Source organism: Cyrtonyx montezumae, unplaced genomic scaffold (assembly GCF_038088225.1).
Source record: "Cyrtonyx montezumae isolate F1298 unplaced genomic scaffold, pur_monq_1.0 scaffold_20, whole genome shotgun sequence".
In the NCBI taxonomy this organism is placed as follows: Eukaryota; Metazoa; Chordata; class Aves; order Galliformes; family Odontophoridae; genus Cyrtonyx; species Cyrtonyx montezumae.
Window position 1 is genome coordinate 8,364,554 of NW_027071937.1, and position 22,028 is coordinate 8,386,581.

A 22,028-nucleotide genomic window follows, 5' to 3' on the forward strand; every position below is an offset into this window, starting at 1 on the left:
ACCGCCCGAACCGCGACGTGCGGGCGCGGTCCCGGCGCTCCGGTCCGCCCCACGGGGCCTCTCTGCCCTGCGGGGACTCGGTGGCTGCTCGCGATGCTGTGCCGTCTGCAAGCGTCATTACTCAGTGCACCTCCGCGTCCCGTATCCCGTTGTCGATAAACAGAGTGGGCCCTAAAACCGCAGCCCCGCGGACCCCCACTGGTGGCCGATTTTAAACGGTACCGAGGGAGAGCGTGGGCAACCACACGGTTGCGTGCACCAGGGACGGTCCCGGCTGTGCCACGCTTTGCCCCCAGTGGCTGCCGTGGCCACGCACCCGCAGGCACATGCATCCTCATCCACAGCACATAACTCCACAAAGGGGAGGCCCTGTTGCTCTCTGCACACACGCACACACCCTCGGTGGAGGAACAAATGTGGAGGGCATCAAGGGAAAGGATTCCCCAGACACAGCGGGTGTGTCTGGGGAAGGCAATGTGGAGCAGGATGAGGTGAGAGGAGGCTGAGCACCGTGGGACAGCAGCTCCGTGCAGACAGGAGCGTTCCTCGTGCTGCGTTCACTGCTCTGCCATCGCTGCTCCACTCGAAGGCACAGAGAGGAGCATCGCCAGCGCTGTTTCCAGGCACTGTTATCAGCTGCCACCACGTTTCGCTGGGAAGTCCGCGCCATCAGGAAACGCTCAGGGCTTTCCATGCCTCAGATAACACTGTTTGTGCGCTGAAATCCTCCCCCTGCGAGGCATGGAGGAGAATGGCACGCGGTGACGCAAATAACCTTTGGCCGCAGCCGCTCAGCGCCGACCTGCTCGGGCGTTACGGAGCCGCACCCCAGCGCGACGCGGGCACTTGAGCTCAGCGTCTCCGGGCACGCACAGCCCTGCTTACTGGAGGGAGAGCTGCGTCCTGCTGATAAGGCCCCTACCTTTGCACTCCTGAGCCAAAGCGGAGCAATTTGTACTCCTTCAACCATACCTGGAAGTGAGCAGCAGCTGCTGGGATTTTATTGCCGATGTTGCCTGGAAAGGGTACAACGTCCACGTCTGCTGCTGCTGCTCTGGCTGCGTGCAAGGGCAAGCTCGGTGGAAGGAAGCAGCTCTCTGCCGTTAAGCTTTAATAACACGAGGCTGGTTTAAGGTTGGCACACTGGGTGGGTCTCAGAAGCATCCCGCATCGTGGCCCCAGTGTCCCACAGTGGGTGCCCGGGGTAGAGCACGAGGACAGGGCAGGGGCAGTGATGTTTCCCCGCCTCTGGTGACTCACGGCTCAGGCACTTACAGAGCCAACAATGCGCCTTTGTGCTCGTGGATCTCGGTGGATTTCTCTTTCGCGGTCTTGTCTCGTTGGGTTTTCAGCCCGTGTAAAGCCCACAAATCCTGAAATAATGAATCTCACGGTTGATCTGCACCTGGTACAAAGGAAACCTCTCCCTTTGCGGGGACCGAAGCTGACATCTGATGGTTTTGCTGCATGCCTTCCTGCCTCTGTGGACAAAAATCCTGCCGTTATTCAACTCCTCCCCTGCCAGCCAGGACCTGCTATCACAGCTCCCACCAACTGCTTTTCTTCTAGCCCGAGCCTGAAACAGCGTGAGGGCCTGAAAAGTGAAACTTGGCTGACTATTGAACGCTCTGGAGCTGATCCCCCATCGCTGCTTTTACACCCATGGATACCCCGGAGCAGCAGCCGAGTGTTCTCACCAAGAGAGCTCCTGGGAATCCCATTCAGCTCTCATGTTCTGGCACAAAACCTCGATTACAAAACCCAGGTGTGACAATGGCAGGGGACAGGGCCGGGAGCGTGGGATGGCCGAGTGCCACCGCGCAGCGCGAGCTCACAGTATCACAGCGGCACAACTGCAAGCGGCAGTGCGATGAGGTGTGTGTGACACGGCAGTGCCAGGCTCACACCCAGCAGCTGCCACTGAAAGGATGCGCAGGGACGAGCCTGGGTGCAGCCGGGTGCTGAGGGAGCAGCGAGGGAGCGGGGCCCGCAGCACTCAGCACAGTACGGAGAGTAAATGGCTCCAGAGTGAGGAATAAGGACAGGATTTCTGGCTACCAGCTTACTCAGGGTACCGGTGACCGGGGGAAGGATAGCAGCAGCTCCCTGGCAGAAGCACAGGTGGTGGTGGGGAGGCAGAAGTGATTTCCATCCTCTGCCACCGATGAGACAGAAGGACGGACAGCAATGTTTCCAGATGGGGAGGATGCAGAAATGACTGCTGACAGATCCCAGATAGAGCAGTGGTGCCCTCAAGGATGGCAAGGAAGGATGGGAGCTGCCCGGCCCGCGCGGCTCTGTGTGCTGAGCGGCTGCGGGTACACATTTCAGCAACGGAGGTGCTGAACACAGCTGCTCACTTTCAGTTAAACAGAGCGGGGACAAAGAACGCGGCTGATGGGAGCATGATGTCTTCCATCCTCCTGGCTGTGCTCAGTGTCCTCGCTCTGTCTCCACTGCAGGATCTGCCCCCCCCCCCCCTCCCCAATGTCTCACGCTTAAAGCACCCACAGCTTTTGCTTTCTTTCCCCCCCCAGGGCTCACCCCGACTGCACCCCCTGAGCTCTGCTCTGTAGTTTCCAGTGTTTCCCCCTCTGCTGCCGCTGGGAAGAGCCCCGCGCCGGTTCCTCCCTCCGCTGGCACCGAGGGGGCTTTGCCAAGTGGCATTTCCTGGGCTTGTGAACTCAGCCAGAGAACAATAAAAAATAAAAAATAAAAAGAGAAAACCTCCGTTCCCGGAAATGTCTCCTTTTATTAAATCACATCTTAAAACCTAGAAACATTCACGTCATTGAAACCTGCTTATCATACACAAAGCAGCAGATGGGCTCAGAGGAACGCTGAGCTCCTGCACAGCACAGGGCTGCCCCAGCAGAGCCAGCCCGACGCCTGGCCGTGCCGAGCAGCTTCCTTCCACCTCTCCCACGCTGCAGCCAGGCCTGCTGAGCTCAGAAGTGGCAAGCTCCCTTTTCCAGATCTCCCTTTGAGCAGTGTTTGCCTCCATGCAGCACAGCCCTCCATCCCAGAGCCTCTCCTGGGGCTGACATCTCCAACTCCAAGCAGCTGAGCAAAGGAGCTGGAAATGAGAACTGCTGCATGAACTCTGCAGAAATAGTTGAGATATTAAAAGCACGCTGACCTCCCAGGCCTGCAAGCACGGCTTTTGCTGTGGCTGTTGCTTGGCATCGCCACTGAAGTCGCCCAGTTCCAGGAACAGTGGTGTTAAAGAACAACAGCAAACGCACCGAGGAACATCTCGGGCCCTCCGTGCTCACTCAGGTGCGATCCCAGCACCTTTCCCTGCCGAGTGGCACACACTGCTCACTCGGTTTCTTCAGTCCTCCCCAGCCCGTAACAGAAGGTCTGGTTTGGTGCCTGCACAGCGAGCAGCATCCCACGCCGAGCACCCCCCCTGCTGTACACAGGAGGTGGTTTTAGGGCATCTCAAAAGCCAGGACAAGGATTCCTGTGCTGTGCTTGAATTCCCAGCTCTGCACCAACAGAACCTTCAAGTGGAGACTACCGTGGTACAGCTGAGTTTCAGCCCTACAGAAACCCCAAAACCCAACAGCCCCTGCTCTCCATTGGAACTTTGAACACCACCTGTGTGCACACATGCTGTCCTGAGCCAGGGCCAGAACGGAGCAACCCAACCCCACACCAACAGCCACAGCCCTCTCGGTGCCGTTCCCCAGGTACGGATCATTGCTGCATACAGCTCACCACGGCCACAGGAGGAAGATGACTGTCAGACACACAGAACCCGAGGACAGCAGGGGCAGAGGAGGTGCTGTGCTGGCAGCTTATTGCTGTACGTGCTCACACTGCAGGCTGTGCTGTCACAACAGCACACACATGGCTCTGCTGCCTGGGAACCCCTCTGGGGCCACTTCTGCTGTGATAACCATCAGCTGGTGTGGATGCAGAGCACAGTGCCCAGAACCGAGCGCTGCCTGCCTGCCTGCCCATCTTTACATTGCAAGACCTCAGATGCTTTTGATGTGTCCTTATGTATTTCAGTATAAAGGATGCTCTCAAATCAGGTCGTGTTAGCTCTTCAATGTGTACTAGGTGTTTATGGAATAATTGCAGCTCAGCTTCTCTTCAGGGGGATTCTTCACTTTAACATCTGTAATTTCAGTCTTCCAAGTTTTCCACGCTGATGGGAAGTACGTTGGGCAGAATTTGGTTTCGAATCGAAGCAGCCATTGCTATCGCTGGGAGTTCAGGTAGACAGCCAGCCCTGCTATCTCACTGCACAGCACAATTACCCGGGAGTAACGGCAACTGCTGTCAGGTTCACGGTCATTAAACCACCCATGTACTCACTCAACTCCAGTAAACTATGTTAGCAGCAGCCTGGTTTCCTCATCAAGACTGTAAGTTTCCAGTTGACTTTGGCTTGTGTTTCCATGCCTGAGAAATACAACAGAGTCCCATGAAGAACACAGAAAGCCACAGATGCTCTAGGGTCAGTGGAACAAAATACAGATCACAAACTACTTTTATCGATGCCCTGGAAGATGGGGTGGGATTGCCTCGCGGTGGCCCCGGGGAGGAGATCTGTGTGTCATCCTCCAGGAAGCTCTGTCTGCATCATCAGTTCCAGGGAACATCAGGAAATGCAGCAGTGATTCAGCTCAGCGTGTGGCTGCAGATCTGCTTCCTGCTGCTGGCAGCGTGGCTCGAGGGAGAATGACACAACCCTGCTCGTCCCCGGCTGCACGGCAACCCCTGCCAATTGCCAAAGGCCGTGGAGGGATTTTTATTTGGAATTACAGTCACATATCACATCCTGAACCATGGGTACTGGGTTTGGTGCTGAATGTATGGGAGAGCAGAGCCAGCGTGCTGTGCGCCCATCAGGGCCTGGGCTCAGCATCAGCACCGCTCTTCTGACCACCCCCACTTGTGTGGCATGGAGGTGATGAAGCAGTGTTTGCAGTCCCCCTGCAGCACAGCACTGGGAACAGGAACTTGCAGCTGCAGGTCACTCACAGTGGTGTCCCGAAGCAGCAGCAGCTATTCACAGAGCAACTGTGTGCCCAGAGCTGGAGACACACACACAGCACAGGCAATGGTGACGCTGCCTCAGGAGGTGATGTGAAAGCACAGATGCCCTTGTCCAGAAGGCGCAGGAGCAGGAAACCTGTGCCCAGCTCCACACGTGTCCAGGCTGAGAAATGAGGGACCAATTCATTTCCAGAGCACTGTCAGCAAAGCAGAGCTGCTGGGAGGCAGGCAGAGCTCCCTGTGGGCATGGGGAGCTCCGAGGTGGAGGGAATCCACTGTGCACATAGCAGGGCCAGGACGAGCTGGCTGCTGCCTTCTGCAGTCAGATGCTTCCCTAGAGCTACACAGACTGTGATGTTTTTACTGGTTTAACACAATAAAAGGGCTGATCTGCTAATGTGTGTTTCCCATCCCAGGCTTGGAGGTCAGCCACAAAGGAAGCTGGCAGCTGCAGCGTGAGGAGATGCAAAAAGCTGTGGTGGTTTTCTGACTCTTTCTCTGTCCCTTAGGTAACCATTTTTAGCTCTTTCCCTTCCTTCCCAGCCAATGGAGAAAAGCCTCTCTAGGAAACCCTGTACAGGACATGTGCCACATCCAAAGAGATGCCCCCAGCTCCCGGAGCATGGTGACCGTGCTGCCAAAGCTGCTCCCAGTGTGAGCCCAGCAGAGCTCTCTACTGGTGCTCCTCAGCCCGGGTAAAGGGTCAGATTCACATCCTACACTGCCCCAAGGAGGGCACAGACTCTGACACTTCACTGAGGTGCACTTGATCCCAATTTAATCCACTTCCCTCTGGATTAACAAGGACACAGTCCGTTCACAGGATGTCCTGCCTTTTCCTGCCCTTGCTGAGGGCAAATCCAAGCCCTGGAGCTGCAGGAACAGCAGATCAGAGGAAGGCCCGTGCTGGGGCAGAGCCACTTACAAAATTCAAGCAGTTAAAAGGGGCAGAATTCCCAGTTTTTCCTCTCTATCTGAACGGTTCACACTTCAATGACACTATTTGCACAGAAAACATCACAATTCTATTGTCTGCCCAGTCACAGCTTTGAGAGTGTTTCACCTCAAGTCAAACGAATGCTACAATAGAAACAACACACCCATGTCATAAACACCACAAACTATGTCGAATATAGATCTTTGGGAAAGAGAGAAACGTGTTCACTGTCACTGCACTGTGCTGCAGTCAGCAGCAGCAGAACAGTCAGTGCTGCTGGCTCCCACACACATCTTCCTACGGAGGTTATGCAGGGAACACCTTTCCACTCTGCAACCCGAGTTCTACACGTGGTCAATGCAATAGATAACACAGTAATCCTACAGACAAATCACTGACGTGGGTACACACACGGCCCTTCCCCAGGTGAAGGTTTTCAACAGTTCCACAATGCTACATTCATGCTACCAAGTTCACCGAATCGGGATTTTACTTTAGAAAAGAAAGAGGAAGAACAAGTCGTTGCGTCTCCAGTTAGGAGTGTTAACCATAAAAGGGTCACACAGGGAGGGCTCTGCACCAGCACTGTAATCCTGCCACCACCATTCTCTACGTAACATAGGACCTTGCTTTCTAAACCCGCAGCTCCCACCTCTCATGAGCACAGCTGGGGGAAGCTGCTAAGTAACAACGTGGGTTTTGCTTTTACATGTGGCATTCCCTGCCAAAAATGGCTGTCCCTTCACTGCAGGTCTGCAAACACCACCGGGTCAGGATCAGTGCCTGCGCAGCGCTGGGATGGAGCCCAGCAGTGGGGAAGCAGCTCCGACCCATTCAGTTCAACGTGTTTCCTCCACAGCTCCAGCCTCTCCCTCTCTCCACCTGTTCCTCTCTTCATTCACCGTTTGTACGTTCTTTCTTCAAACGTTTTGCTATGAAACTGCTCTAAATGTACACGGTTTGGCAGTTCTGCCCCAGAATTACACCACACACACGTCACAAAGGGGAGGAGTACTCTACAGATCAGAACAACTACTTCTTTTCGTAAGTATTTAAAACAAGGTTTGTACAGGTATTTGCCGTCACTTCACAATCCAACAATTTAGGTACCAGGAAAGCAGGAAAACAATCCCTCCCTGTTCACCTCCAGTACGTTTTCCTCATATAAGAAATGCAGCGTGTCATCTCCCAGAGGAGCTGGTGACCCACATGGACTGCAAACAGCATTATTTATCCTCTGGAGAGCTGCAGATGGAGCTAACCAAACCAAACCCCTCCCAAACCAAAACCCAGTCCCTGTGCTGAAGGAGCAGAAAGTAAATCTATTCTGAAATATATCCTCAAATATCAAGTACAAACCTGGGCTCTCAAACCACACCTGCTGCGACAAAGCCCTGTGTTTGCTTCGTCCTGCGCAGGAAGGGATGCAAGCAGCTCTGCCCAACAAACAGGTCTTTTCAGCACTGGAAAAAAAGGACCTATGCACAAACAGCTCGCACTGAAGTGAACACAGGGAAGATTGAAACTCATGCTACAAACCCTGAACTCTTCAGGAAGCATTTCTTCCACATGCCTCAGGGAACAGTCTCTCCTTGGAGGATTTCTGATGGGCTCTGAGGGTTCACCTCGCTGCTCGGCACAGCAGCCTAGAAAGAGAACTCACCTCTCAACACATTGCAAAACACTGGCATGAACAATTACCATGGCTATTAATTTCTAATTCATTTTTATAGCATAGTGAACCCGGCCGAGGCTTCCCGGCCAGGTACTGTATTTCTAACCTAAAATATTTCAGCAAAACTAAAGTCACATAGTTTTGCAAGCAGCAAAGTAGAAAGTAACGAAGTTGTGTCTAATTGGAGGAGAAATATACATTCGTGAGAGCACATATAATTTGTGCAACACAGCTACTCTGAAAGTAATGAACCAAACCGGATTAATAAATGCAGCAGACATGCAGGGTCTGCCAGGTTACCTTAAAACCATGTTTGCTGGTGATTAAATATGTCTACAGAAGATATATTACCATTCTGAATATATTTTCAAGCAGACCAAAAATACCTCATCTATTGGTTACTGGTGTGTTATTTTTAACTAATTAAATATCGGGAGGGATTTTATCCTCCTCTCTATAAAAATTGCACTTATTTTCTATGAAACAAACCCCAAAAAAGTTAGACTTCAATTCTATACTCCAGTATATATTCACATTGCAACTGGATCGTCTTGATGTAAGCTTGCAGGAGTAGGTGTAGCAGTCCTTGCTCTCCAAGATCCCCAGGCACAGCAGGTCCCATGAGTACAAAACCCTCCTTCCTCTGTGCTCTGGTCACTTCTTCGTCGTAGTGCACGGGTAATTTATTTATTTATTTATGTATTTTTTGTAAGAAAACCTGAGCTTTGAAAGTCTTTAAAAGGACCTGGAATCAAATCTGGCCCATTCTGACCCAAAACAGCTCAGTTCTGCAAGGAACTCCATCCTGTCCTCACTTCACACAGCTCGTCCTGAGACACCATGGCTCTGACCCGGGGCGAGTGAGGTGCCAAACCCCATCCCCTCCAGTCTCTCTTGACCCAGGAGACTTTCTTCCCGATCCACTTCTGAGGGCTCCTTCTTCCCTCCCTTTAGCACTGCTGCCTCCCGTAGGGCTCCCTGTGCCAATAAAAGAGTCTCTCTGCAATAAGCATGACTTCTTGGACACTGGCGATCAACTTCTTCTTGCAAAGTCTTCTCCAGATCATAAAATGTCATCGTAATCCAATAGTTTAGAGTGCTGGCGGGTCTTCCAGAGGCGGTAAAGGCGGAAGTCAAAGTAAGTCTCAATCATTTGCTTACCTAGAGACGAAGCAAAGGGGTTGGGTTACATGCTGCAGCACAACAGAGAAACGAGGCAGGCCAAAAGCAGAACGAAACAGCATGCCCATATAGACAGGGGCACAGGAGAACCTGCCTGCATGTCTCATTTGGAGAATACTAACATGCAGCACATACCCCAGGGCACGTGAAGGTGCCTGTGAGAAGCAAGCACCTTTTCAGACATCCTCAGACCCTGAAAGACTCCTCACAATTCCCTGGCAAGGTTGGTCCGTGGAGGTGGGAGCTGAACACGCATCTCCAGGCTTTGGGCTCTGCACTGACTGCAGAAAGAGGGACCTGCAGAGTACCAGGCAGCAGCTCCAACAGCCTGCAGCAGGCAGCACTACACAGACATTAGAATGCTACACATCAAGAGTGAACTTGTTGTAAAAATTGGGGGAAAGAATGAAATCGTTCAATGTGGAAAATTCAAAACAAAAATTGTGGGTTTGGGGGGAGAAATGGATGTTTACAGGTTGTCCCTGGCCAGCAGAGCTGTCTCTTCTTACAGCAACAGGCTCAGCAGCACACACTAATGTGACTTCTGCACCTTGGACTGAAGGTGGGCTCTCACGAGGCAGCTGCAGGCTGAGCACAGTGCTCAGGGAGCAGCAAGTGCCATCGAAAAACACAAGGCACAAACAACCCCGGGCTCAGGGCTCAAGGAAGAGATTTTCGCTTTTGAGGCCTGATTAAGATTAGTTTCAGATGACTTTGAGAAGGATTAGAGAGGTTACACTCTTAGTGCGTCCCAGACTGATCAACAGGATAAATTCAGACACGGCCCAGCCCACTGGATGAGCAGCTGCTCAAATCCATGCACACTGAATCTGCTGCTTTGCCTTGCCTGCTGGGCTGTGCAGAACCCAGGAATGCAAGCTGCCCCTTGGCACGGGCATGTTTGTGTTCTGTGGGTCTGTGTGACCAAACCTCGGCAGGACACACATGGGGAATGCTGCACAGCACTGCTGTGCTCAGCTCCTGTACGCTCCTACACGGTAAGGGGGAGTTAAGAATAAGCCAGCACTGCTGATGTCAGCTGTGAGCAGCACAGGAAGTATCCAAGTGCTTACAGCCCAGTGCTGTGTGTCTTCATACCCCAAAAGAAGAAAGTCCTGAGGGGTATGGCAGAGATAAAGAAACAAGGGCAACTTCAGAATGTCACTTGTGAAACTGCACCTATAAATGCACGGACAAAAGAACAGGAAAAGCTCCGCAGTCCCTTGAAATAACTTGAGCTATGAGGGAAAGAAAACAAGGAAGCCAAGTGGGCCGAGATGTAGAATGGCTGTAATGGGCTCCATCCAATCACCTGCGACTCAGACAACCTGCTTGGTGCCAGCAGCTTGAGTCCTACGGAGAAGAAACTCCAGCACACTTGGAGCTCTGCTCCCACAGGCTTCATGTGCCCCAGCAAAATGGTGCATCTCCCAAATTCAGCCTGCAGAGCAGCTCATTATTTAGGTTATTTGTCACTTCCAGTAGCCCGGGATGAGGCTCTGCAGGCACAACAAGAAGGACAGCTAAAATGTGAACATGGAGGGATTGCACAGGGAAAGCTAGGCTCAGCAAATGAACCACACTAAAGGTGATTACAAGCAAAAAGGTCATGGCAAGGCTTAAGGGAACTCAAAACTGCTTTTTCATGAAGACGCCCATGGAAGGAAGTAGGCTGATCTGGAAGATGTGGTTCTTTGCACAGAAAAGAAATTACCTTGAGCTGATAGTTCAAGTGGAGACTCAAAGGCAACCCTATAAGGATTCATTAAGTTTTTCAGATTCTGAAATAGCTGAAAGGAAAACATACAGAAAGTTAGGAGCTGAAAACACAGATGAACTGTAGGACTACATGTCCCTTAAATCCCGTTCAGCTGTAAATAAATCAAATGCTTGGACAGACTGTTCTCCCATAGGCTTCAGCACCTGTCCCTTTCTGCATGCCATAACCGTTCCTCCCCTGCCCTCTGGGGATGGCACAGTCCATAGGATGGTTCAGCCACTAACGGCCACTGGTGGGACAGGACACAGCATGTTCCACACAGCAGAAGAGGATTTAACAGCACTGTGTGCCTGCTGCCTTCCTGGGCTTGGTGCTGCTCAGCACTCATTCCCACAGAGGTGACCCAGGTAGCTCTTACCTTCTCCCCATTGGGGTTTCCAAGAACATAGCAGCCCATGATGTGAATGATATTTGGTTCAGGATTGATTTTACTCATCAGACGACTCAACCTCTTCCAGAAGCTGGAAGAAATGAAAGAGATCATTTAGAAGTTTATTTCCTCAGGTGGATGTGTGAGCACACACAGCTCCGGAGAGGCCTAAGGCTCACAACCTGAGCAGCAAGCTGCTGGGGAAGAGCTGGTGGGTCTTAGACAAGGAAGAGCAGGGGCAGAGCTTGCTTCTCAGCCCCAAGGCATGTGGTAGGGAAGGAGGAGCTGAGACAAGGGAGCTCCAAGGTGAAGAAAGGGGAGTAAAATCCAGCAGGAGTGTTTTTAAACTGGCAGTTGCACCAGGCACTCACTGTCCGTGGCAGTTCCTTCCCAGTTCCCCTCTCTCATTTCTATCAGCAATTGCCCTTTCTAAAGATGAGTGTCAGCACTGCAACGCTTCATTTCCAGTACATGAAATCAACGGCAAACAGCAACAGAGATCTTTCTTTCATGTAGCTAAAGAGACTACACCAAGGCAAGCTTTTAAGTGCTTCGTGTTGCCCACCAGAAATCAGACCCGCTTTACTTTTCTCACTGCTGACTAGCATGCTGTGCCTGAGGGACATGAGATGCAGCGACCCTCCTTGCACGAGGATCAGAGCAGACTGGTGGGCTCTGAAGCCCAGCAGCTCCTCTGCGAAGTCTGTGATCAGATGTTTGTTTGCAGTATAAGCTCTTCTCACGACTGCCTCCCAGACATGCACAGCTCGGATGGAGATGCTCATTTCCAAGCATCCTTTCAGCTGCATGCCCACCATTTTCTGGAGGTCCCCTAATTACCACCTGCAGACCAGCTCTGCATTCAGAAGCACGTGTGCACACATGCCTTTTATTGATGGTGCTTGTGCCAGAGCACGAGAACACTGAGCAGAGGTTGACTTTAATACTCAGCTCTCGTGCCAACAATATTTTGTGTAGAAACAGGCTGGTATACAAGCTCTCCCCCACCACAAAGCACTATTAGGTTACACTTGAGCCAGCACAAGGAGGCAGGCAGCAAAACAGGCAAAGCTTAACTCTCTGCAAGGAAAAGCAGAATTGCCTCAGTAATGTGCTGGACTTTGAGCTGGCTTTGCAGAGACAAATTCCACTTCCCCCTGCATTTAGAAGGGCAGATATCAGAGACAGCTGTGGGGGAACAGCTTGGATTTCTGCCACTAGTCACCTGCTAAGAAAAGCTACCTCAGCTACTTCCAAGCCCTGGAGGCACGAGGTGCATGTTCTGGCTTCTAGTCAGCAAAGCCTTTGTTAAGAGAGGAAATGCTTTTTTCTCTTTTGATAATCTCTAGTCCAGAGACATACCAAACAGCAGATAAATCTTCAGGTGACCTGACCCAAAGCTGCACCGGCCCTGGGTTGAGCTCGGTTCTGTCATCATTCCAACTCTCCCTCAAGGAGTTGTCAGCTGCTATTAAATTCCCTCTCTGCTTCATCTGCCCCAGGCTAAACCATCCAGCAACCTGTGCCTCTCCTTCTAGGCTGTGTGCTACAAACATAAAGCAAACAGAGCAGAAAAGATGCTACGTTACTCTAGAATGTAACACACACACTTACAGGATCATATCTTCCTCCTTCTCCACTTTGGCGAAAGTGGCAACTTTGTTCTTCAGCAAATATAAGTGACCTGGACCCCCCTGCAAAAGAGAGACAGATGCAAACCACCTCAAGAAACAGACCCTGGAGACACTCCTCCTTCACTGCAGCCATACCCAGCAGTGCCACAAGGGAGCAGAGCAGACACACCAGGCTGGCACAGCTGCTCCTACACAGGAGACACCATAGGCACTAACTGAAGATTTTCACATACAGAGAGTATGTTGGGGGTGGATTATCTGTTTGTTAATGTCATTATGCCCACCTCGCTCTAGAAAGACATAGTAATAAAAGAAAAAAAAAAACAACCCTTCACTGTGGGTGGCTGGAGAACAGTAGGGAAGAGAAGAAAGCCCCTTTCGTTTGGGATTTTTAGGGGAGCTGCTGTAGTAGGCAGACAAGAAGTTGAGCAAGGCAGGAGATGCAGGCAAGATGTCACTGCAGAGGAACTAGTATTCAGCAGCAGCAAACATAAAAAAAAAATCAAATACAACATCAGCAAAACTAAGAGTTGCAGTCTCCAGGTCAGTGGACTGCAGATGCCACTACTCTGCAGCATGAGGCACGTATCACAGACTCATACAAGCCACAGAGTTGGAAGAGACTTTTAAAGGTCATCTAGTCCAACTCCCCTGTACAAGGAAGTTCAAGTTAGGTTACCTTCCTCCCTTCTCCCTTCAGGGTTCCCTGCACAGCTGCTGGGGCAGCCCAGAGCTGACAGCCCTCAAGAACAAGGGACTCGGGAAGGAAATCCCCACTGAGCCCCAGATAACAGCAGTGCCCAGATCTGTCCCAGGCACTGCTCCCTCTGCCTGTGCCTTCACCCCTCTTCCTCTGCTGGGACTCCAGGCTGTGCCATCTGCTGGTCGGACCCTCAACACCCTCCATTTGTCAGCGTTACACTGAAGCTGTATGAAAGCTTACAATTACCGTATCAGACATACTCCTTCCTTTCTCCAAAACCCTCCTTCTGGGGTCGTCACTAACACAGGTTTGCCTGGGTTTCCTTGAAAGCAGCTGAGAAGCAACGCAGCTCTGGAGCTGACTACACTATGCCATGTTATCTGCTGCTGTCACAGCAACTTGTGATGGCTTGCTGTCTGGGCAAAGGAGAAGTGAAATCTGTATGCATTTACTCTAACAGAACCTGACGCAGGAATACTGGTTCCTCCACGTACTTCTCCCTATAGAAAAAAATGAATTTGTAACAAACCATTCCCACTTTTAACAACTTTCAGTACCTGGCAAAATATCAGCATCTTCCAGATTTTGCAGCCTTTCCGATAAATGTTAAGCTTCTTCTCTATTTCCTCTGGGAAACAAAACAGAACAAAATATGTTGGGAAAGATGAGCCATGGAGGAAGTAAAAAATAAATCTTGCAGAACCATCTTTTCTTCTCAGTAGAGTTCAGTCTTGAAGACCAAGCTGTTATGAGGTGCTCAGGACATGTGTTTTCAGTAATGCCAGAGGAAATCCTTACCTTTAATGCTGTGGAAAATGAGAAAGCACAGGGCATCACAGGGCAGGCAAGCTACTGATCTGTAGTGACTACAGCACTGTACCAGACCTAGCTGTCCTGAGCCCCTGTTAATACTTCTGCTCACCTAAAAGGGTACCTCACAGCAGCATCTTTGCAGCCCTGTGCTTCAAGCTTCTCCTTCATAATCTGTGACCTTAGCACAGAAAACTGCCTGCAGAAGTGAAGTCTTACTATGGGAGAGAATCCAATGGCAGCCAACTGAATGTCAGGTGTCACTGGGGTGATAAGAACAGCTTTGTACGTGGTAGCTGAGGCACAGGGCAAAGTGACTTAACACACTGATCAGATACATTTGTGGAAGGCAGGAGTTAGGATAAAGAAATAACACTCAGCATACCTAGGATGTCATCAAAGGTGGCGTGTTCGTGATCCTGGAAAGCAAAAAGAGGCAGATGTATCAAGGTTTGCTGCCACTACACCAGCTTCCACAACATTACTCAAGTCTTGAGTATTGCACAGTCCTATTCCCAGACAACGTACCCTTAAGCATGATTTAACCTGCTGGTGGCTTCTATTGCAGGAATAATCACCCTAAAACGCAGCTCAGCAAAGAATCTGAGGACCAAGTGCTCCATGAAGGCCAACTTCATCTGAAGTCTTGGAGATGAAACCCACAGACCAGCCCCAAAGCACACGCCCTCAGACGCAGTCAGCATCATCAATGAGGATCTGCCTCCTGGCCCACATTGTGTATCCAATTGCTGGCATTACACGTGTCCACGCTGGCTAACAAATGGCTAACACTCCCAATCCATCTGCCTCTGGCATAGCAGGGTTACCAGTACAGCTGTACAGCCCTCAGAGGAAGAAAGACAGCAAAGCTAAACCCCTGGCAGCACTGTCTGCTGCACAGAGACTGAATTTTCTGGGCTGTCAGTCCAACCCTTCCCTTTCAAATTAAATGAATATGAAGTGATGAGGAAAAAGAGACCCACGACTCCCTGCTGGTGCTTTAGACATTGCTCAGGCAAGACTCCTACTGAAAATCAAGACTGAATTCATGGCTGACAGGGAAGCACCACTGCACAGAAGGCAATGGTCCACTACAGAGCTCTGAGGTCCTGCACTGCCTAAGGATGAGCAGAAACAGAAGTCCGGAGTATGGCAACATGAAGTTCTGCTCAGGTCTGACTTGCCTTCCCTTGCTCACCTTCCCCCACTGCCTGGCTGTGCCTACATAGTCCGCCATCCCACACATGCAGCCTTCACCCTGCCTTGCTCTTCCACTTAGACCTGAGCCCCCCCAAAAGCTGTGCCAAATCCCAAACCTGGGTCCAGCACACACCCAGCCCTTTCCTTTCAGGTTTTCCAAGTCACAATTGCGTTTCAGAATCTCTGTAACAGGAACAAAGAAAAGAAATCTGTGTGGAAGCAGCTGCCACCCTCCTGGTCAGAGCAGAAGCAATATACTTACATAGAGAATGGGGATGATGGAGGGATCGTCCCTGCGGATAATTGTTGGGACATACTCAGCTTTGGGCACCTTGGAAGAAATGAGCTGTAAAGAAAAAAAGAAGTGCAACAGGATGAGGAGAGGCCAATAGAGAGTTCAGAAACACAAAGGCTGTGTTAACAGTGCCTTGTTTAGTAACCCCTCCTAGGTGTTACCCAAAACACAAGATAATCCAGACTAAGTGCATCACTGTGGAAAGTCCTCCAAGCCTTTGTTCCACTTCAGAGCATCCTCAGGTCCTGCTGGGTGCTCCCAAGCATCACAGTCTGCCCAGCCCTCAGAAACTGAGTGCACAGCTCTGTCTGATAATAAGAACTGAGTCTGAGAGGACAGCTTGTAAAGGGAGACAGGTGGGCACAGAGGATGCAGCTGCTTGCAGACCACACAGATTGGCTGTATCCCAGGAAAGACCACTGCTGTACAGCCTTCCCTGTATGAGGTTTTATGCTTCTGGCTTTAGATGACTGTACAAATTCATGTGTTCAGTGGGCCAGAGGTAGGATGGCTGCATGCCTGAGCCAGGACCTGCCAGGGCTGAGCACAGCAGTGGCCAAGGGATGAGATGACATCAGGCACGCACAGCCATAGGATGTCAGGCAGATGCAGGCTGCTTGGCAGCTCTGGATTAAGTGTTCAGCCAGCTTGTAAAGAGCCTAATTGGGTAGGCCTGTCGTTAGCACAAGCCAAACAGCGATGGAGATGCAGCTGATTTGGCTGTGCTGTCATTTAAGGGACCTTCTTTCATCACTGTGAAAGAAGAGCAGGCACTGGTGCTGATGTCCAGGGATGGACAGTCCTCACACTCACCCTGAAGATCCTAAACTTAGCAGCTGTCAGAAGACAGACAGGGCCCGAGCAGATAAAGGTATCTGGCTTGGAAACACTCACCATTATTTTTGGTGGAATAAAGTCATCTCCGTCACACGCCATGGCTTCAAGCTCCTTTTCTGCTTCCCAGTTCAAGTCAAAGTCACCATCCAAAGTGCCACAGGAATCCTGAAGGTCATGGCCTGTCAGAACACAGCATGCATCACAAGGGCAGAACAGCTTGGCTTCTCCACTCAGTCCTGCCTGGCAGCTACCTCGCAAGAAGCACCACGAGACCTGTGCCCTCCTTTCTTCCAGCAGTGACAGACACCACACGCCAGGGCTGGCATCTCTAAACAGACAAACTCTCTTGACAAACGACGAGTGCACACACAGAGTCTGATACCACATATCACATCACATTTCATCACTCTCACAGTCACCAAGTTTAAGCTTTCAAATGCTAATTCACAACAGTCAGCCTGTCATTTCAGAAATGGGGAAGGAGATGGAATGCAGACAGACTCTCTACACTTTAACATTGCCAAGCTGATGAGCAAAAGTCCGAAGACTCCAAAGCTGTTTTCCCTGTAATAATTACTGGTCTGACTACGTTTTCTGAGTGCTTATAAAGAAACTCTGCCTTTTTAGTCAAACTGATCCTGGCAGAGAATCCCAGAGCGCGAGGACGGCCGCAGCAAACACAGCAGTATTTCCACAGTGTACTCGAATTTGCTGTCCAAGTTCACCTTACCTGTTGGCCTTCAATGCCTCCTGGGGAAAAAAACATCTGGAAGGAATATAATCGACCGTTAAATGTTAAAAATAGTGACGGATCCCTTAAGCCAGGGAGTGAGGAAAAAGAACAGAGTGCCTCTACTTGTGCCTTTTGGGATGTCCAAGTGTCGCTGGACAGTGCTGGAGCACCGAACACATGTCTGAACCATGTCTTTTCCATTCGCTTCTGAGTTAGCTGAGGGAGCGGGGAACAATCAGACTGCAAAGGAACCATCGGGTCATGTTTTGAACCTGGCCTCTCGTACACCTCCCCCTGCAACCTGGAACGGTGTCCTCTGCAACCGGGAGGGCTGGGCCTCATGCTTACCTGAACAGTCAGCTGATTTCAGTAGTGAAGTTTATGTAATGAATGCAACCCATGTCAACATGGGCAAACTCATAACCGTTAAGTCCCTTGCCTGCAGGATTTCAAATGAAAATTGGGTGAAACAGCCTTTCTTTTTACAAAAAAGACAGTGGGAAGATGCTGGCATTTCCTTCTGTATATTATCACAACAGCACCTGGGTCCCCACAAGCAGAACACTGTAGCATTACTGAGGATTTCCAGAGGAATTCCTGGCAGCCCAAAGATCAGATTGCCCCAAGCTATCATCTGTGCAGCCTGCACAGATAGGAAATCAAAGTTATGTTTCACAGAGCACTGCAGCTGTGCTCCAAATTATTCTAGGCTACAGAAGAGCTCAGAAGGGGCACTTGCACAGGAATCTGGGAAGGTTTGCCCCTCTATGGTGAATGCAGCCTTGGATCGCTGTGCTTCCAGGCAGGGTGTTGCTCCCAAGCAAACAAGGGATGGTGGGAACAGAGAGCCCTAAGAAAGCTGTACCACTGGGTGTCCTTTGTCTGCTACACAAAAACATGAGGTTAGGTGTGCTCGTGTTCTACCTGTAAATATAGGTACACACAGATGAACAGGTGCATATACCCGGAGTATTGTTTGCTCAGATCTCATGAAACTAGGACAACAAATGGGACAAAAGGGAACAGAGAAGTTGCTCCAGTGGGACTCCAGTCAACGCCTCAGCTGGAGGGTTTGGCCACAGGAGGAAGCTCAAAGGACTCAGAACTCACTTTCTCGAGAGTCATGGAAGGAATCAGCTTTGATGGGAGTCGGGTCACTCCAGGACCTGCTGAAGCTCCTCTCACGCCGTTCGGCAAATGCTAGGATAAAACCAAAGCATGACATTAACAGACTCCAAAGCCACCTCGGTTGCTGCCAGCAAAACAAAACATCCAGTAGATTTCCACCAAAGCTACACATCACGATCTCCCCTGTGCTTGTTCTTCCACTTGCCAAACGTGAGTCCTCTCCACACAGCAAACAAAGGTCTGTCTTCTAGACAGCAGCAGCAGAAGGGCCCACTTTCTGAGCTGAGCCACTGTGGGATACATAACACAGAAAAAGGAGGGCACTCAACGGTCACTCCTTCAACCTCAATTCAATCAGGGCAATTCCAGCATCCCAGTGTAAATGCTCTGACTCAAAAGTCTTCACAAGAAGTTACACACACAACAGCTAATGACACTTGTAACTAGAAAAAGGCAGCTATGCAGTCATTACTCCCTTCTCATGTTTTAGGACACTGTCTTCTTGTTCTGTTCCATCAGAGCTGGCCCAAACAGGAGGAGCCTTTAGAAAGCTCATGCTTTCCAAATTTTCTGGCAGAAGAAGAAATACCAGTTTTTGCTCACCTGCTGTGGCATGAGCACTTTTCTTCCCCCCTTTTATATATATATATATATATAATCCTTTTATTTCTCCAAGAGCCATTTGTACTGGCATTTCCCAAGCAGAATCCAGGGAGCTTGGCCCAGCTGACTGCCCCGCAGGCAGATTTCTGAGAATCACCAACCATAATGTCTAACTTGGCAATTCCCTGGGAGAGCCATTACATCTAGATTAACAGCCACTTAGGGCCACTAATGCCTATTTCTGGTAGCAGACAGATCAAGCTTGCTGCTGTATATACCTAGTAACAGCATCTCACGTCAGCAACACAGGAAATCAGGGCAGATCTGCATTACAAGAGCTGAGAAGGATCCTGTCCTCTGCTGCAGTGTGTCCAAGTGCGAGGGTCCAGAGAAACAAACCACGTGGAAACAAATCTTCAGTGATCTCCATCCTCAGCTTTCATTTAAAACAACACATGTAAACTACTGTGCGTGCGAAGAAAGCTTTGAAAACATGACCCGAGAGTTACCAAGGCAGAGAGGCATGCCTGAACTCACAGACAGCTCTAGGTGAAGGTGAACCCTCTTCATTTCAGGCAGTGCTAACTCAGATGCCAATAGACGCTTTACAAGGCAATGCTGTTTGCTGTCTACTTCCCACAGCAGATCAGAACGGAGTCAAACGCAAATTCAACTCAGCCACACTTTGGTCGTGTGCAGCTGGTGCATGACACCAGGCCATGTGCTGGGATGAACAAGCTGCTTCTTCTTCTGGGACAAATCTCAGCTCTCGGGGGCTGACTACATCCCACAGTTATAAGAGCGCTGTCCCAGCCAAGTCATGGAGGAGCACTGCCTTCCTCAGGGAAAGGGAACTGCTGTTTCCCAGGCCTAAGAGGTGATTTCTTCCCACATAAGGCATAATGCTCCCTTTATTTACCCCTTGCTCCAATCTCTTTCTTCTTTTTCTCCACAACCTTTCTCTCAACTCCCACCAGGCAACACTGGTCAGGCCCTGCTGTGAGGAGTATATGGTGGTGGGACAGGGGAGGAGAAAAGAGAAAGCCACCGGTCCACATGGCACACAAAGCACAAAGTGCCTCCAGGGAACTGCAGCAGGTCCGCACCTTCAGCCAGGCAGCTCGCTCTGCTCGACTTTCAGCTCTGGTTCTCCTTCTTTAAACCAATCACCAAATACCATGCAGACGTGGTACAAGGATGCTACAGCTCTTCCACTCCACATATGGAGGACACAAATCTCCCACAGCCAAGGCAGAGAGCCTTTGGAATCAGCTTAAAGGCTGCTTGCAGTGATCAGTGTGTCTTGGAGATAGCAAGAACCCGGCCTTCTCTTCATAAGGTAAAATGGCATCAGCAGGTCAACTTCTTTCTCCAGTCCAATGCTACTCCTTTCTACCAGCATCCATGCACAACTTGGGCTCCCTGTGAACCACCAGCACAAAAAGCCCAACTCCTCACAGCCACATCTTACAGGCTCTCACTTACTTTGTGCTTTAACCCTTCGGCTCCCCACCATGCGGAGGTGCTTCCGAAAATTCCTGTAAGAAAGGTCAAACAAAACCTTTGAGAAAGGTAATATGAAGCTGGGCCCAGGAGGACTGAAAAAGCCGGGAAGGAAAAAAATGGGAAGACAGACAGTGCATTTCCTTCTAGGCATTCAAACACTGGAGAGCAGGAACCCAGCCCGCATCTGCTCAGAACTGGGGAGGGTTATGCCCCTCAAGCACATGGTTGATGTTTCTGAACCCTCTGGACGAGTGTTACAGAGTAAGTGAGGTTCTATCTGGCAGACCCATTCTCATGGGCTGCTGTGGGCTCTGTCCCCACGCTCCTGTGCATAAGGCAACTGTGCTGCAGCACCAGCTGCAGCCCACAGTAGTAACACTCCTCCTGGTTAGCAAAAGGAGCTGCTCCCCTCTCTCTCTTTTCTTCCACGTGTGCTCCAGCAGGAAAGTGAGGTGCCCTGGGCTCTGCCTGGCTCGGCAGCACCCACACTCAGCTCGTGGCTGTACTCATTCCCACACACAGTCAGAGCAGCTGCTAAAATCCCATCAGCGCTGCTAGCAACCACGCATCCCATACTGCTCTCCAGGGTAAAACGCTGGGAAACAGTTTTTCAGCTTCTTCCTTCTTGGAAACACTGCTTAGCAAGGCTGAGTGCCCTCACGAGCCAGCTCTGTGTGGCTGCCTGACTAACTATGCACTTTCCTGCCCAGCACCACAGGCAGAGATCAGTAGGGCTGCAGTGTTCTCAGCTCCAGAGAAAAGCCCACCCGAAGGCAAGCCTCATGGCACAGCTGCACCCCACAGTCTGCATAAAGCAAACCACCTTTGTCCAGCCTCTCTAGAGCAAGGAACCTGCTTCACCTTGGTATCTCATCACTCACCTAGACAGTAACTGAACAGGACAGCAGAAAAGACATAAGGGATGAGCCACAGGTGGACTAGCAAGGAAAGGCTCATTCCTCTGTGAACTCTGCTTAGGTGAGGTGACTCCAGCCTGCACTGCAGCCCCCATGGCCCCAGGGGATGTCAGTGACCCACGTACCTGCAGCCTGCACAGAGAAGGGGCTCCTAGATTCCCTCTGCCCCTCCAACATACAGCACAGAATCACACAACAGAGACTACCATTGGTGAAAGAGGTGAAATGACAAGTTGTCTGGAGCACACACAAGTTAGTGGGATGAGTAAGGACATGGTACAACCATGCAGACACTTCAACAAACTGGTTGGTCTGGAAGACATGTTGAGCACTGACACCGACACATTCAGAGCAAGGCGGACACATCGACTCTGGTTCAGAAAGATCAACAAAAACAGATCTCGTGAGAGGAAGAGCCCATGCCATGGTCTGTACTGTCCCTTCTTTGACCTCAGATCCCATGCAGCCATCAGCATCCAAACTCAGCAACTCAAGAAGGAAGACCTGAGCTGCTCTGTATGCAAAGCCTTCAGCAGTGCACTGTAACTGATCACCTGGGCTGTTTTACAGCACGTTAGAATCAATCAAATACAACATTCTAAGGGAACCAGGGATGTTCTTTAAACTAACAGGTCTTAAAAGAGGTAAATTACCAGAATGAAGTCTTTACAGCCCACTGTGAAACTAAGCTTGTATCAGACTCCA

The 22,028-nt window shown here is 50.6% G+C and overlaps 2 protein-coding genes across 6 annotated transcripts in view; both read right to left on the reverse strand.

Moving 5' to 3' along the window:
• PNPLA7 (patatin like phospholipase domain containing 7) overlaps positions 1-22,028 on the reverse strand; it is a 198,824-nt gene that overhangs the window by 17,584 nt on the left and 159,212 nt on the right. The window lies entirely within an intron of this gene.
• NSMF (NMDA receptor synaptonuclear signaling and neuronal migration factor) overlaps positions 5,789-22,028 on the reverse strand; it is a 39,416-nt gene continuing 23,176 nt past the window's right edge. For 3 of the 4 annotated variants that reach the window (XM_065737659.1, XM_065737660.1, XM_065737657.1), the window contains 10 exons: positions 20,386-20,438; positions 18,280-18,369; positions 16,494-16,615; positions 15,567-15,650; positions 14,490-14,523; positions 13,852-13,922; positions 12,572-12,651; positions 10,946-11,048; positions 10,522-10,597; positions 5,789-8,786 (listed from right to left, as the gene is read on the reverse strand). In XM_065737659.1, the coding sequence (XP_065593731.1) occupies positions 8,689-8,786; positions 10,522-10,597; positions 10,946-11,048; positions 12,572-12,651; positions 13,852-13,922; positions 14,490-14,523; positions 15,567-15,650; positions 16,494-16,615; positions 18,280-18,369; positions 20,386-20,438 (811 nt within the window). In that variant the 3' untranslated portion in view covers positions 5,789-8,688. The remainder of the gene's footprint in view (positions 8,787-10,521; positions 10,598-10,945; positions 11,049-12,571; positions 12,652-13,851; positions 13,923-14,489; positions 14,524-15,566; positions 15,651-16,493; positions 16,616-18,279; positions 18,370-20,385; positions 20,439-22,028) is intronic. The other variant, XM_065737661.1, reaches the window with a different exon arrangement.